This window comes from Mauremys reevesii, linkage group 3 (genome assembly GCF_016161935.1).
Source record: "Mauremys reevesii isolate NIE-2019 linkage group 3, ASM1616193v1, whole genome shotgun sequence".
Lineage (NCBI taxonomy): Eukaryota > Metazoa > Chordata > Testudines > Geoemydidae > Mauremys > Mauremys reevesii.
In genome coordinates this window covers 148,411,361-148,429,162 of record NC_052625.1, presented here as the reverse complement: position 1 = coordinate 148,429,162, position 17,802 = coordinate 148,411,361, and the positions used below count along the sequence as shown (strand labels likewise).

Here is a 17,802-nt window from a genome sequence, read left to right as displayed (position 1 = left end):
TTTGTAAAATACTAATGAACATAAATACGTTGAAAGGGATATTATCAATGCTATATTTATACATGCAATGCATACAGTGTGGTCCTCTCAGTGTTATCTAGACCAGTGGTCTCCAAACTTTTTTGATCGCGCATCCCATCAGTAAAAATTTTTTTGAGCATACACCCCCTACTCCCAGCCAAACTGTCAAAGCAAAAAAAAAAAAAAGCCGAACTGCCGAAGGGCGGCAGAAAAAAGTGGCAGTGCTCCTCCTGTCGCACACCCCAAAGGATCCTCTTGTTTGGTTTAAAAAAAAAACAGAAAAATCTTAAGAATTTATGGTGGCTTTTTGTAATTTCTTAAATTTATCTAATTAATTTTAATCAAAATTGAATAAAAAACTATCATACCGATGTTTGAGGATTAGATGCTGATCCCCTTACTCAGCTCTTATGTTTTGTAGCATCACTGATTGCAATGGGACTGTTCTTAGAGTAAGGTGATAAGCAACGAGAGTGAGGGTGTCAAAATTAGGACATACTAGCTTTTGTTTTAACCATACCATTAACAAAAGGACAACAGCACAGATTTATGATCAATAGTTTACTTCTGAAATTCACCATTTTGTACTATCAAGTAGAATTGTATCCTTAGAAGCGGTGTTCCTTTCTCAGGTATTTCCTTTGTGAGGTTTGAATCTAAATATACTGCATAATGTGGCAATGGATTGTCAGCACTGCAGAAATGTAGTCCAAATGTAGCCGAACTGTTGAGGGTGAGTCGGGGAAAGCTGCTCGGACTCCTGGCCGAACTGCCGGAGGGGAGGGGAGGGGGAAGGGGCGCTGCTCCGGCGGCACTCCTCCTGCCGTGCACCCCAAAGGATCCTCTTGCGCACCCCTTGGGGTGCGCGCACCCCACTTTGGAGACCACTGATCTACATAGGATTATCCCTTCCCTGGTCTGTTATGTGATATCTTTATGTAAGCAGTCCAAAACTGCATTGGTATTCTCATATTAGTAATGCTAATATTGTAGAGGCACTTATGACATGCCTTGTATTATTTTTGTGCGTGTGTTTTTGTATATATCAAAATATATAAAAACAGACACAAAATAATGATTATGGGGTTGTATTTATTTAGGCAGGTCAAATTTTGTCAACCTTGATAATAATCCTTTTAAATGTATTTGTGGTCAGCAGTAGTTTGCAAAGTTACCACTTGCATACAATTAAATAGAACTGGTCATAACTCAAAATCTGACACTTCAAAATTTCTTTCATCCTGAATTAGAATGAAAAATCAGATTTAAAACTTTCCTGCATTTTCCAACAAAACTTGTCTTTCCGAATTTTTTTGACCAGCTCTATTATTAAGCAATGACGATTTCTTCAACTCAGTATAAATGTGTCATAGCATCTTTATAGCTTTTAACATAGTTATATAGTGAGAAGCATGTTGTTGGCTAATTATTTTTCATTCTTCAAAGTGTTCTGCCCTGTGTTAGATGGATAACTAGTTAACTATGTAAGCTGATTTTATTCTCTTTCAAACATCTGCTAGTTTGGTCTTGCCCACTGTTTTTAACCTGGAAAATAATTTTCAGAACCAAAATGGGTAATTCCAAATTCTTCTGCAGGGCAAGGGGTGGCAACATATTAAATCAGCCCTGGGTCATTTTTATAATAACTAGCACTTAAAGAATGCTTTTTGATATGAAGGTATCAAAGCACTTTACAAAAGTTAAGTGACTTTCCCAAGGTTACACAGCAAGTTAGTCAGAGGTGGGAGTAAACCTCTGTTGTTCTGAATTCCATTCACAGTCTCTGTCTCCTGGATCACGCAACACTTTCCTGCTGAAGGAGGAGGAAAGCAAGACGAGTAATATAACACAATAGTGGTCTCAAAGCCAGTCCTGGAAATGTTTTCTACTGAAGTAATAGGGATGTGGATATTGGTTATAAGACACCTTTTTAAAAAAACAAAACAAAATACTTATAGTTTATTGGTTTAATACAGCCAAGCTGAACCTATAGCTGATCTGTTTATATAGATTCTCCAGTCAAGCTCTCAGAACTCAGTGGCTTAAATCCATATGTGAAACAATTTATTTTCCCTTTGGATGTTTAAATCTAAACACATCCCTTGGCCTGCGCCACTTCCTGCAGCCCCCATTGGCCTGGAACAGCGAACTGCAGCCAGTGAGAGCTGTGATTGGCCAAACCTGCAGACGCTGCAGGTAAACAAACTGTCCCGGCCTGCCAGCAGATTTCCCTGATGAGCCGCCTGCTAAAGGTTTCTGATCCCTGATATACAGTACTCCTTTGCTGTCTTTTAGTACTTTAAATCCTCCGGAGGGTGAAAGCAAACAACTGTCCTAGATAACTTCACATTAGCCAAACGTAAATGAAATTGTACATCACAAATAAAGAAAAACATTGAATCGAGAGATGGGTAGAAATAAAGAAGCATGCTTACATGGATCCCAAATAAATGGAAAGTGTCATTAGACATAAAGGTTAGTTATAGAATATTGAATTACCTCGGCCTACAGCATTGCAGAAAACATTCTTTACCCCAGCCCAAAGCTTTCCACCTACACCAGTCATGTGTTCTAGTCTCTTTATCCAGAGAGCATCTGGATAAAATTCTGCACTTTCACACCGCTGTACAATTACCATTAAGGGGGGAGGCATAGCTCAGTGGTTTGAGCATTGGCCTGCTAAACCCAGGGTTGTGAGTTCAATCCTTGAGGGGGCCACTTAGGGATCTGGGGCAAAAATTGGTCCTGCTAGTGAAGGCAGGGGGCTGGACTCAATGACTTTTCAAGGTCCCTTCCAGTTCTAGGAGATTGGCATATCTCCAATTATTACCTATTACCTTTCAGTGGTGTTATGTTCTCTCTATATAAACAGTAGTTATATGTTCAGTCAGAATACATTTTTATTTTAGATGAAGGGAAAGAACAAACAAGAAATGACAGAAGTAAAGCCTTCATGAGATAACACATTACGTTTCCTCTAAAATGTTTCCCCAAATCTATCTCACAAAATGGCAGCTGTCCTTTGAAGACAGCAGACTCCTAGACGCCTACAGATTTGGTAGGGAAAAAAAATAGAAACAAGTTATACAGTGGCCTTAGCTGATCTATAATTCAGGATGAAGCTAGCTAATTGTTATGGACCTGATTTAACCCTCCACCCCAATTTAAATTCCTTGAAAAATAATTGAATTTTGCATGCCCTCCTCCCAGGGAATCTGTATGGGAAGTTTTGTAAAAAACAGAAATGGAATTTTAAAGTTAGCGTGTCTTGAAAATTGAGGTGAAGTTTTCTTTTGGGAGAAATGTGACACATAGTTTGGCTCATAATGGTTGCAATCCAGCAAAAGCATTCAAGCACATGCTTAACTCTAAGCACCCAAGAAGGCCTTTTGAAATAAATTGGACTACGAATGTGTTTAAATCTAAGCACGTTCTTGAGTGTTTTGCTGCATCAGGGCCAGTATCTCCAGACGATGACCTAAAAACTCCAGATTTGTTTTGTTGGCCTTGCTGTGAAAATACTTAAGTTTTTTGTTTGACCTTTGTTTGCTTTATTTTTGGGGAGTGTTGGGGGGAAACTGGGGAAGATACATTAACAGCTACTATGGTGAAGCAAGGAAGGGGTTAACTGGATGCTCTTAAATATAGAATTATAAAAAGCCAGTGGAATGCTGTCAGAAGGGTTCTGAAGGAGTCTTCTTCAGCAATTAGCCAAATGGTCAGCTGTAGTGATCATTTGCCATTTGGTCCATTTCTGTGCAGCCGCAAGGGTTTGACGGGCCAAGAGTCCAATGTCGGAACAGACTTGATGCACCCATGTAATAGGGGGTCTGCCTCTGGGCCACATCTACTCCTTGATTGGGGGAAGAGAAGTGATGAATATGGTGCTCAAGTGAGAGAACTGAGGATGAGTATGTTGCGTGGCTGAGATGTGGGTATATGGAGACATGGATGCTGTTCATGTTAGCATTCGGTGTTAGAGGTGGGCTAGTAGATTTTTTTTACCTGGGCTGAGAAGTTTTTGGAGAATCCTTCAAAGCTGAGCTAAGTAAATAATGCAGTGTGTATTTGTGATCATTCAGTATCATAAAGGGATTCACCCCAAACCCTACTGTTTATACTTTTGATTTTTGGAGTAACTGGTAGCTAAGAAATATGAGAATTAATAGTAAATTCTACTTAGCACATGCATTGTGCTTTATTTTTGAAAAATGATGTATAGACATTAGGTATTCTACTAACCTTTTGTCCAACTCATAAGTAATTAGATAAACATTGGTATTCCCATTTTCTAGATTTTAGGTGGGAGGGAAGAAAGCTATATAAGATATTAAGTTGATTGCCCTTGGTCACACTGCAGCTCCGGAACAGAGCCACAGAACTTCCTGACTCCCAGTCTTATGCCAAATCTGTTAGCTCTTGCCCTCACCTTAAAATCTGTGGGTGGTCTAGCTATGTGGTGGATAGACGAGTGGAGAGCTGTACATTCATCAGGAGCTTGAGAAGTGCTTGGCCTTTGACCTACTAAAAAATTAATTCAACTTAATAGGTTAAAGAGTTATACACCACGTGTTGATTTGTGTCACACTCATCACTTCAATTTTCATAAATCTGCAGAACCATTTTAGATCAGCACAGTTTTCTTTGTAAGTCTGCTTTAAATCCCCTGTCTCTTTACTTATTGCTAGGGTTACCAACATTGTATTTAAAAAATAAGGGACTGTTTCCTTAGCAACCCCGCTCCGCTCCTGCTCCTGATGTTATCATTATTATTAATAATAATTAGTACTCACCCACGTTTGCCAGGGGTATTTCTTGCTGCTTTTTGCAGCACTCAGCAACTCCAGATCTTGTACAGAAATGAAAAAATAAGGGACATCCCTTGTAATAAGGGACTGTTGGCAACCCTACTTATTGTTCTTCAGATCTGTCTTTGTTCTATTGCATAAGCAAGATATTTAACCTAAACAAGATCAAAGGCACCACAAGACAGTTCATGAATGGTTCCCCTGTAGTATTAACTTGTACATAGTCAGGGAAAACCATAATGACCTAAGGAATAGATCTGTGCTATAGTAGAAACTTGTTCACTGGCCAAGTCTGAAAATGTTATCACTTATTTTTCTAAAAGGATACAGTAATTTCATACTGTCTAAATTACTGGCTAATGATTGCTGGTTTCAGGGGCGGCTCTACGTTTTTGGCCGCCCCAAGCAGTCATGCGCGGGAGGCGCCCCGGAGCCGCGGGAGCAGCGGACCTCCCGCGGGCATGACTGCAGAGGGACCGCTGGTCGCGCGTGGCTCGGCTGGACCCCCCGCGGGTCCGGCGGCTCCGCTTGAGCTGCCGTAGTCATGCCTGCGGGAGGTCCAGCCGAGCCGCGGGACGAGCGCCCCCTCCGCAGTCATGCCTGCGGTAGGTCCGGTCGTCCCGGGGCTCCGGTGGACCTCCTGCAGGCATGACTGCGGCAGGTCCGCCGGCCCAGCCTGCCGCCCCCTAGATTTGGCCGCCCTAGGCACCAGCTTGTTTTGCTGGTGCCTAGAGCCGCCCCTGGCTGGTTTCAAACGGTAGAGTGTTTAAGAATCTGTTCCATGAGAATAGGATTGTTCAAGGAGTTGAGCTGATAAATATGAAACTCAGCAAGGGCCAATTTTTAAAAGGTATTTAGGTGCCTCAAGATGCAGATTGAAAATCCCACTAGAAACCTATCTGCATCTTTAGGTGCTTATATATCTTTAAAAAATCTGGCCCCAAGAACTTTTCAGACATTTCTTGTATATGCAAATAGTGATTTTAAAAAACAAACAAATATAAGGAAGTACTTCTTCACACAACACAGAGTCAGCCGGTGGACCTCATTGCCAGGGGATGTTTGAAGTCCAAAAGCATAAATTATAAATGGGTTCAAAAAAGAATTAGATCCTTTCATGGAGGATAGGTCCATCCAATGGCTATTAGCCAAGATAGTCAGGGACACAACCCCATGTTCCATGTGTCCCTAAACCTCCAAATGCCAGAAATTGGGACTGAACTACAGGAATGGATCACTCAAAATTGCCCTTTTCTGTTCATTCCCTCTGAAACATCTAGTACTGTCCACTGTCAGAGGCAGGATACTGCACTAGATGGATCATTTGTTTGGCCATACAGATGCGGAGGCTTTACTTGATATCTGAAGGAAATGGAAAACTACAGAGAACCTAAATGAGAAATTGAACTCTTCCACTGGTTCTGGAATTCTAATTACATTTAGAATAACTGTCAGGGTTATACAGCAGAACATGAGCAAGTATTTGACTGTTTTCCCCAGCATAGCTACATATCAATCAGAACTTTGATAGCATAAAATATAAAAATATAATGTGGAAAAACACCTTTTGAAATGTTAATCTTTTCTCCTCTCTTTTCTCTAGGATTATGATTGCTTTTTTGAAGCAAAGGAAAGCAACACGGTCTTCTCCTTTCTAGGGCTGAAACCTAGCTTGGCATCAAAGGTGAATATTGCATTTACAGACCTTTATGACTCCTCTTGCGATTTTCAGCTTGAATTTGCTTTGAGAGAAGTTGAGAGGTCAGCATGTTCATGCTGATGCTCCTCTCTCTCTCTCTATCCTTGCCAATATTACACTAGTGAGCTATGTGAAATTGGAACAATAAACAGAAAAGCATTTTAGACCAAACAAAATCTTACCTGTTTTAATTTCTGATATATAATAGAAGCTATAGTTATCGTCTGCCAATTACACATTAAGGGCAAAATGCTGCTGTGTTACGCCAGTCTAAATCCAAAGTGACTCCATTGATTTCAGAGGGGCTGTTCAGGGTTTACACTGGTGTATTAGCAGAACTTGCCCCTTAATGACATAAGTGCAGCTAAGGATGCAAAAACATCTTTGTTTTGCTTTGGAAATAGTAGTCTGGGAAAACAGCTAACATTGGTCAACATTTGGTCAGTAGGTGTTTAAAAAAATCACTTAACTGATTCAGGATGTTGGTGAAGCCACTTGATTGTAGCAATTCCTTATGGGACAGTTAAAACTTGGAGGAAGTATGTATGTAGCAGGAAGTGCATAGGACGCATGGCACCAGTCACTTGCAGTTAGCATCTCTATTGAGTAGACAATATAATTCCTGATATAGTACTGCTTTACCTGTCATGATCCTGGACTGTCTCATTGTCTCACTGTATGAGGATCCTTTGTGCAATGGGCCAAACAGCTGGCCAAGTTTTTTTCCTCCTCGGATCCTTTGAATTTATTCTCCTCTTGCCACAAGTGCTATGTCAGGGCCAAATCCTGGCCCAGGGTTTTCTATGAATAAATAAATCTCCATAAAGAAGGATTCCCTTCTTCTAGAGACTTGTTATTCCTGAATACTGTGCAGGCGGTGAGGAAGTGCAGAAGGAGATTCCTCTGGCAGCCACCTCTTTGGTTTTCCTTACTCCCTATCTTCAAGCCAGAGTCCCAGGAAAAAGATTCCCTTCTGGCCCCCAAATCAGAAACAGCAGCTGCTCATTGCTGTGTTATTGGAAAGCACCCTGTTGCAGGCCTGGAGAAGAGTGTGCATGTGAATTCCCCCAGAACAGTACGTGAATGATCTAGTTTTAAAACATGAGGCAAGAAGTGCAGCTGGCCATCAACTAAACTTTGAAACTGACCAGACAGGCTGGCAGGCATACAAAGTAACCGAACATTAATGTTATGGTGTTGCTAGGTTCTTGCAGTTATACAGTGATCTTGGGTGTTACTTGTAATAAAAGTGGGTAACGATTCCAGATAGAAATGTGATCTTCCAGTTGTTGGTGTTCCTTAGATATTGCATGGGAATGTTCAGGTACTGTATTTGGTGTGGAAAATTTCAGTTGTAATTGCAAATTCACAGTCCTCTAACTTTATATTTGGAAGGTATATTTGTTCATCCAGTTATACTTGTATGAACGAATATGAGTTCAAGCTGTAATAAGTATCCCCAGATCCAAAGAAGAATAAAGAACTACAGTTAGTTGATTTTGTCCCCCATCTTTTAAACAGGAGTCAGAACCCTAGAAAAATTCTTTGAAGATTCAGCAAGCACATCTGAATGAAAAACCTTGTTCGGCACATGACTGCTTTCCTAATGGCTCACTGTGATTAAAAAGCCAATGCGAATCATCAATATTTTGCTTGCCATGGAAGAGGTGCTTTCCAAAGATGTGAAATTAATGTGTACACAAAATGGGATAAAGGGTGAGATGATACTCCTTTTTTTAAAAAAATGCCCACTCTTAATGTTTCACATTTGTCTATGGATTACATTTTCACTGGCTTTGGTATTCTAGCAAATAATCTATTTAACTCTGAAGATGGGTGGATGTTGAGGAATGGAAGCGTAAAATCTGTATGGTCATGGAAGGGGATCTGGCAAGTATGTGAATCCTTTAAATCTTCAGCTACTGCAGTCTGGATAAAATTAGTTTATCATGACAGTTATAGTTTTGATGGTTAATGGAAAGCGGTGCTAGTTACGATACAGAAGATGAAAAACAGCATGAACTTGGTCTATGCCAAAAACTGCAGATTTCTGCTCAGTATATTTACTGTGCTGTCTATGCTAGAACATGTTTATTGCAATATATGTGGGCTACTAAGCTCTTTCATAAAACATTCACATTACGATTGGCCGTTAAAAAAACAGTGGTTAATGGGAAGGGGACAGAACTCAAAACTGATGCTGTCTTGACATCCATAGGTGGTCCCCCACACACACTGCAATAAAATTGTTCTGTTGATGTGTTTGAAAACAGTTATTTTGTTGGCAAGTACACTTTAACATGCGAGGTGTGTGTTAAACTTGTGCGTATTGCAGTTGAAAAGACATCATACAAAGCCATTACGTAATATCTGTTATTTGGGTATGACTTTCCACCTCAAATTTTAGAGCTCATCATTTGTCTGCTTTAAAAGATTTCCAAAGTTATGGGTCTAATTCTGCTTCCCTTAATCACTTTGAATAGAATTCAACTCCACCATTAGCCCCATTGATGTTGGTAGAACTACTTCTAGAGGTAGGGCTCGATCTTGCAAATAACTTAAACACAGCGGTTGTCCCCATGACTTGAAGGTGAAATCTGTTAAAGACAATGGGATTGCTCACATGTTTAAAGTAAAGCTGGTCTATAAATGCTTTGCTGGATAAGGCCACAGTATCTGACCCCTTGCAGGATCAAAGAAGCATCAGTTACTATTCAGTGTGAATAAGGGAAGCAGAAACTGCCCCTGGGGATTACCCTGATGTAGCAGAGCCCAGTCTGCTATGATTTAACCATTTTTAAAAAATTGAAATTGAGAGTAGACCACTTAGCAAATGGATTGTCTGTAATCTAGTCTAATTGCATTTAGCAATGGGAATCCCTTTGCCCTGTTAAAATAACAGCTATTGAACTTCATAAATGTAGCTTCTGCTTAACCACGGGAACTTTCTTCCAAAACAATTTGATGGTCATTTGACTGTGCTAGTCCAGTAAGTATTCTGGCTTCGCTGGGCAAATGGCACATGGCCGCTAAGTGTGGGGGACAGCTTTCCTGCAGTCACCGGAATGCCCCGGGCTATATTTGGTGGTGGCTAAGACACCTGTCAGATACCTGTGGCTGGAAGACTGTTTTTGCTTGTAAGCATGGAAGTGAGCACAAAGGTGACCCACTCTCCATATAGTTACTATCCTATATGTAACAATTTCCATATGCTACTATAACAAGTACAGTAGTTTGTGAAATTGGAAGACTGCTGGCTCAGGTCAGGTGTGAATAAAGAGGCACAGAGATAATTCTGCAGGACTGACATCCATAGCTCTGTCAACTGTTACTGCTTTTTTGAAGAGAGGTGATTTCCCTTCACTTAATTAGCATTGTCTCAATTTCCACGTACTCCACTCAAAACTCTGCGGCTGTGTTTGTATTAAAAAGAAAATGCTAAAAAAAAATTTTGTGAACAGAATTCTGCTTTTGATCTTCTCATGCTGCTCCTATTGAGGTAAAAGGAGCCATATGCATACACTGAGCGGAATTTGGTTCTGTCATTATATTTTCATCAGCCCCTCTCCTGGGGGTGCTGTAGCCAATGTTTTCAAATAGAAATATATTTTTTTTAAATAGTAATATGTTGCCTATGATAAAAGTTGTGTTCATAGTTTTATAATCACATATTTTATGGGGTCTTAACTTCACTGTAGAAATGGATTTGGCAAATCGGATCTGAGCCAGAGATCCATTTTGTTAAAGTTAACAAATTCTGGACAACTGTTCTTACTCTGAGTGCAAGAAAGTTTCATCCCCTTGCAATGTTAAGTAAATGAAATTTACATAGTTACACAGTAAACTAGAGAGAAGCCATCCTGGATTAAGCATATACTTGATTCGTTGTACATTCAGAGAATTACCTAAGGTCCCAATTCTGAGGAAGTTTATGCATATGGATTAACATCATTGGGTGAAATCCCAGCCCCATTAAAGTCAATGGCAAAACTTCTATTGATTTCACTGAGGTCAGAATTTCACTCATTGAGTTTAACAGAACTCCTCCTGTGTTTAAATGTCCACAGGTTTTAGGTCTGAAATTACAATTGAACAGAAAACCAGTACCATTACTGTTAGGTAAAAGGGCTTTTTTTAAAAAGATTAGTTGTGGACAGTATTTATCTGGAAGACAAGAATAACTCCAAAAATGTCCATTTTGCTTGCACAGATTGGCATTATAAACCCGTTTAGAGAAATAATTTTCTTTTGATCTTTTTAAAAACTGTAAGTTGCTTGAATTTGAGTTTTTTCATTGTTACCATGCTTCCATGCTTACAATTACAATTTTAATTATTAGGTAGCCTTTTAGTTTGTTACAAAAATTGACCTGGATTTCTTTTTAACCAGTTTTATAGTTATGAAATTTGTTAAAAAACTAATTAGTTTTAACTGGAAAGCTTTGTTGAAGGTAGATGCAGTAGCTGAAACAAATGCCAAGTTATTAATTTTTTAAAATAGCACAAAAAGTTACATCAAAGAAACAATGAGCTAGAATCTGACCCAATGCCAGTAGTTACCCCAGTTTAAACACAGGCAGAAAATCAAAATCAGGTCTAATGCAAATTAAACCTCAAAACTGTGTATACAGCTAAAGCTGCCATTAAAGAAATGGGAATTTGGTTGTGCAAGGAATGTAAGATCAGGCTGTAAAGTCAAATTCTGTCCTCCGATGTGTGTGAATGAATCCTGTACACTTCAGTGAGAAACCTTGTGTATGCACCAAGACAAGAAACTGGCCCTTACAATGAACCATTAGAGATCCCTTTTGCTTTGGCTACCTTGTAAAAACTCAATGCCATCCACTTCACTAGCTATCACTTACTACAAGAACTGTAATCAAGAGAAAATGTTTGAATGGGGAGAGTGTGGACACAGCCACTGTACCAGTGGTTTTAGTAGGTATGTTTGTTGTATTGTAACAAATGAGAGGTGCCACAAAGCACTGGAGAGTGCCTTGGCTGAAGTAGGACTGTTACTACCGAAGCTTTTTTATATATATAAAATATAATATGAGAGAGAGAGAGTTTTGGTTCCAAGAATAAGAACACACACAATTTTAATAGGGTTGAATCGGTCTGATAAACTTTTCAATGTCTTGTACTTTCTTTTAATTTAAAGAGTAAAACGTTTTAAAATAACCTTGCTTTTGATGATTCAGGTCAAAGGCCAAGACTTTGAAAAATAGGTGCCTAAGTTAAGCTCCTGAATCTACTTTTAATGTAAAATAAATGACGTGATTTGCAAAAGCGCTGACCTCACCCAGCAGCTCATGTTAGAGTCACTGGGAGCTGCTAGCAGGTCATAAAATCAGATCATTTTGTTTAGGAGTCTCATTTTTTGACATGATTTTCAAAAATAGGGGCCTAAGATTTGTTAGTGCCGCTGGCCACAGAACTGCTTTAACTATTGTTTTCAGCTGGTAGTGACAGAGGTGGTTTGCTTTAACAATAAAGGAAGACTCTTAAAGATGGTTGTTAGATGTTAATTTCTAGGGGGGTTGGTTTTTCTTATTTTATCCTTGATTTACTTAGCCAGGAAGTGCCAAATCCTGCTAGTCTTATTTGCTTGACTAGTTTTTTTCATTTTATTTATATTTATTTACATGAACAATAAGGGGAGGATTTTTGTTGTTTTTTTTTTTTGTGTCTAGAATAAAAATCATAGAAATTGGAAAGAAAGAAGCCTAATAGATCAGCTAGAGCAGTGGATCTCAAACTTTTGTAGTGGTGACCCCTTTCACATAGCAAGCCTCTGAGTGCAACCCCCCCCCTTATAAATTAAAAACACTTTTTAATACATTTAACACCATAATAAATGCTGGAGGCAAAGCGGGGTTTGTGGTGGAGGTTGACAGCTCACAACCCCCCCATGTAATAACCTCGCAATCCCCTGAGGGGTCCCAACCCTCAGTTTGAGAACCCCTGAACTAGAGCATTCCCTGGCCGTGGGGATTCTACCACTGCACAAAGTCTGTAGTTCAAACTGTTCCTGTAACATTCCTTGACATCACAGATGCAGAACTGATGCTCCCTTTGATAACATAAATGTTCTACATGGGTTTGGGGAAGAGGGGAAGTACAATTTGAGCACATTCTAGACAGTCTAAAATTATTTTTTTAAATTACCTTAATTAAATTATATACACTACACCATCTCATAAATAATGGCTGAATTCAAGGAAATCATCAGGACCCGGCAGTAAAATATGCCAAAGAAATCAGTGAAATAACACAGTTAATTCACATGCAGTTCCCTTTGGCTGCAGCCTACTAGTCTGCCTGAATCAGCCCATGATGGATAGGAGCAACACAATACTGTCATAGCTTCCAGCAGAAGGATGAGGCCTGTCCTGAAAAATTCTGAGTAAATGGAGCTTTATCAATTTACACTAGCTGGGGATTTGGACTGGAACAAGTATGTTTAAATAGCAAGACTGGAAGGAGGTTATGATTCAGTGTATTCCTGTTGCCTTACGAGGTAATCACAATGCCCCAAATACCTTCAGGAACAAACCCTAGCCCCAGAGTGTTAAACAGGAGCATTAGCTTGTGGTGTTCATTTTAAGTACTGAATTCATTAGTATGAGTGCCAAGAGAGTTGGGGCAGATCCTCAGTTGGTGTCAATGGTCATAGCTCCATTGAAGCCTGTGGAACTAAGACAATTGATACCATCTGAAGATCTACACCCAAGTTCTAAATTTTCATGAGTGGTGGGGTTTTTTTTTAACATATTTAATGTGTAAAACTAGGTTTCCTTAGGCTTATCTGAAATAAATTTAATCTTCTGTTTTGACTGGGGCACTTTTTGGTGTTCCCTATAAGATATTAAGCTAAATGAGTCTAAATTGGTGTAATTTACTCTGTAAGGGGCTGACAAAAGGTGCAAGTTACATCATTTGCAGCTCCCTTAGAGCCATTCTCTACCATGCAATTTACACCCCCTTACTCTCCTCCAAAATTGCCTCATTGTCTTTGGCTTAAACATTGCCATGAACACTGTACCAATTTGTAGATTCTTCTATCCAATATAGAGAAGTATTATCCTCGGATAAGGGAAATAAGAGGTCTCAGGCACTCAGGGAAATCAAGTGTGCAAAGGAAATGCTAACCATACAGTAAAATGGGCCAGTTCCTCAACTGGTGTAAGCCAGGATAACTCCTCTGAAGTAAATGGAGCTTTATCAATTTACACTAGCTGGGGATTTGGACTGGAACAAGTATGTTTAAATAGCAAGACTGGAAGGAGGTTATGATTCAGTGTATCAGATTTGCTGTATATATCATTGGGCAGAAACAACCAGATTTTGCTGAAGGGATGGAAATTAATCTAGGTTTGCAGAGTAGCTTGACCAGATGTCCCCTCTTATTTGCACATGAAGTATCTTTTCTTCCACATAACATATGCATGCTTTCAAATCATAAACCTATTAAAATATAATTCTGTACACAGAGGTGCCATGCACTGAATTCATTTAGCTTAATCACCACATATGATTCCTCTCCAATTGCTTTCATACCCTTAATATCCTGAACATTGTGTGTGCTCTCCATGGCATATGCACAAAGAGTGTCTAATATCTTTACATGATGCCTGTAGAAAGCTTTTTCTCCAGGACAGGGCTGACAGTTACCCTCAGTGTCCTCCAGATGTTGACGATTCATTTCATCTGTTTCACTCATCAAAGATCGTCATTGAATAAAAAATAATTTTCTTCCATCAGTTGCAATATTTACACACAAATCTTTTAAATAAAAGTATCAGGTAGCAAAATACTCAATTCATCTCAAAGTTTGTACTCATTTTTAACTGGCTTCCCCAGTTCCTATAAAGGTGGTGAGGGGTGTTTCCTGGACTGCAACTTTAGAAAATAAAGCTAAGATAAGTCAGTGAAAGGACTCTTGATGTTAACTTCATGGGCATTTGATTAGACCCATAGTGAAGTTAGATTTTCATTTACTTATGTTTGTCATACACGTATATAACAGTAAGAAACACCTGTGACTTATTTAGTGTTATGGCTCTTAGCTTTATTATAAGCCAGTTACTTTCATAAATTGCTACCAGAGTACATAGTTCAAGTCCACAATGAATTAACGCTACACAATTTAACAGAGGTTCTATAGACCTTACTCTAAAGATTGTCATGTATTGTCATGAAATGCCATGTATTTGTGTATTTATTTCATAAACATCTACATACTAGCCAGAGCACTAAACCACTTAGCTTCTCACATGAAAGAGAGGCAGAAGTGAAGGTCAGGAGCAAAACCCTGGTGAAATGCCTTCCACCCCTCAGCTGCTGGATTGTCCCCGAAGCTAGCGTGGGGGTTCCACTCTTCATATTAGCCTCTGACCACTTGGTGCCTGATAAGCATGAAGTCCCCAACTCCCAGAACTACATCAGTTTCCATTTGAAATATTATTTCTACAATGGTAAGAGAGAGAACCTTAAACTGATGTTGTCTTTTTTAAAAGAAAGCTTAAGTTCTGCAGTAATGGTCCTTACAATTGCCATGGAAGACTTCCTTCTCTCTGCTGTGTGTACAAGTGTATTTTTCATGCCCTGCTCCAAGCTCATAAATAATAGGCAGTGAAATATACAGCACACTGATTCTAGGGCAGAGGCCTTCCCCGAAGCTTCTGCAATTCCAATTCTGGCTATTTTAAATATTTATCATAAGTAGGTAAACAGTAGATGCCATCATTATATAGCATTATACATTTCTTAGATGTTCTGGTTACCTTCTCCAGAAATGAGGAAGAGCTCTCTGAAGCTCGAAAGCTTGTCCCATCCACCAACAGAAGTTGGTCCAATAAAAGATATTATCTCACCTACCTTGTCTCTATCATCAGACATTAATATACTGGGCTTGACTATCCTCTCACTCAGTGGTGTAAATCAGAAGTAATTCCATTGAAGTTGCTAGACTTCCACCAGTATAAACTGGTGTGAAAAGACAATCAGAGGCAGTAGTCTTTGTGTTTAAAACAGCTTCCAGAAGCCCAAATAGGTTAACTTTGAAACAAAGGATTAAAAGGTTAATCCAACTGACTAGTGGGAAACATGATTTTCATAGAAAAGAACATGATTTAAGCAATTTTCTCTCTGTTATTTAGATGTTTTAGTAATCTGAAAAACAGAACTCTGTTTGTTTTTAGACAAGTCATAGGAAATCTTTGACTTGAGTAGAAAACTTCTCTTTTTCAAATCGCTACTTTATAATGTAGTGTGGTCTAGCAGTCAAAATTAGTGAAATACTGAGCTTTTACAGTTAATTCTCTGGGTAGTCTGTTCAAAACAATCCTGATATTAAAAAAAATCATGTTGTTGTCTATTAACTTAAGTTGTAGGATTCTATTTCAGGACTCTGCCTTCTGTTACTTGTAAGAACAGTGCTATTTTACGGTTTCAAAGCACTTTTTAAATTCAAAGGTAAAAATAGCAATTCTCAACATCAGTCAAATTAAAAAATGACTTCAGTCCTACAGCATTCTGTCTCCCTTTTATTTTATTTAGGACCAGGTTTTCAGAAAAGGCTCAATTTAGTTTCTGTTATTGAATGCAACATTTTGCATGCGGCATGCCTTGAGTTTAATTCTGGCCAAGTGATATTGTACATACAAAAGCACATATGTTAGGGCTTGAGTAAAATCGTGGCCCAGCTGAAGCCAATGGAAACTACCATTAATCTCATTGGAATCAGGATATCACTCCATGTTTTGAAAAGCTGATCCTCTGCTGGCTCATCAGCTCTCTGTTGCCTGTCTCACTGCAGAACAGAACAAGGAGAGAAGCCAGCCACCAAGGCTACTAAAGTAGAACCTCAGAGTTACGAACATCTTGGGAATGGAGGTTGTTCATTGAAATTTTTTGTAACAACTGATCATTGACTTAATACAACTTTGAAGCTATACTATACAGATGAAAAATGCTGCTTTTAACCATCTTAATTTAAATGAAATGAGCATAGAAACCTTTTTCTTACCTTGTCAAATTTTTTAAAACTTTTGTTTTTAATAGTTTAACACAGTACTGTACTGTATTTGCTTTTTTTGTGTCTGCTGCCTGATTGCATACTTCTGGTTCCAAATGAGGTGTGGGGTTGACCGATCAGTTTGTTACTCTGAGATTCTACTGTTTTATCCGTAGCACCACCTTATTAACACACACAACTGCAGGCGGGATTCAAGAAGCAACAGGCAAAGAGCCCAAAGTAGGGAAACTTGAGAGGAGAAAAGGTGCAGACAATTACTCAATAGGCAGCAAGAAATAATCCGAGAGAGAGAACGGCAAGGAGGAACATCAAGATCAGGGTGGGGGAAGGTCAGCCAAAGGAGGGCACCAATTGAAGGTGGAGAATGGAACAGAGACAGGGCAGAGGGAAGAAGGAAGGGATGGATGAATGGAGAGAGATTTGGAGTGGTGGAGGCAGAAGTGCAGAAAAGTTCATTGGAGGGAAAGCACTGGGAGACTGAGGAGTGAGGCATCGAAGGAAAGTAGAGAGAAGAGACCAAAAACTAACCTAATTTATTCTATAGAAAGCTGGGTGCCAAATTGTCAGTAAAACACACTCTCGTAATGTATTTGATTTGTAGGTGGGCATGTACTTCAGTGACATCTGAGGGACTTAAGACACCTAGTTGTGACTAAACGGTGGCCATTAAAGCCTGGTGTTTGTCTATGGGGTATAAGATATGGTCTGATAAGTGCATTTTAAGCATCACACAGCAGAGATACTGCCTTTTTGAACTCTTTCATATGTATGTGTGGCATTTGGGGATTTGAGCCATTTATTAGGTTCTGCATGTGCACGTATGCATTTGTTTTGAAGTGTCTTTAGCTTCTACAATGCAAAAAGTTGTACTAAAGTCTTGAAGAATTTTTAAGGACGCCAACACTGCCTTCCCCCTTTCTTTGACACCTTTCCATTGCTCAGATGACTACAGACCAGCAAGTAATAGCGACATTATGATTGTTTGTTTTATTTTCTGTCCCTTTCCTAATAGTTCCTAATATACTGTTAGCCTTTTAGACCACTGCTGTGTATTAAGATGAAGTTTTCAGAGAACTAGCCCCGGTGACTCCAAGATCTCTCTTGAGTGGTAACAGCTAATTTAGAACCCATCATTATATATGTATAGTTGGAATTATTTTTTCCCAGTGTGCATTATTTTGTACTCATCAATTTTGAGTTTCACCTCCCCCCCCCCTTTTTTTTCTCCTTTCCCTG

At 39.2% G+C, this 17,802-nt stretch overlaps 1 protein-coding gene across 2 annotated transcripts in view; it reads left to right on the top strand.

Annotated features, from left to right (window-relative positions):
* SH3BGRL2 (SH3 domain binding glutamate rich protein like 2) overlaps window positions 1-10,010 on the top strand; it is a 52,356-nt gene extending 42,346 nt beyond the window's left edge. Inside the window, exons 5-6 of one of the 2 annotated variants that reach the window (XM_039528520.1) lie at window positions 6,433-6,513; window positions 8,050-10,010. In XM_039528520.1, the coding sequence (XP_039384454.1) occupies window positions 6,433-6,513; window positions 8,050-8,064 (96 nt within the window). In that variant the 3' untranslated portion in view covers window positions 8,065-10,010. The remainder of the gene's footprint in view (window positions 1-6,432; window positions 6,514-8,049) is intronic. The other variant, XM_039528521.1, reaches the window with a different exon arrangement.
* Window positions 10,011-17,802: the final 7,792 nt, after the last annotated feature.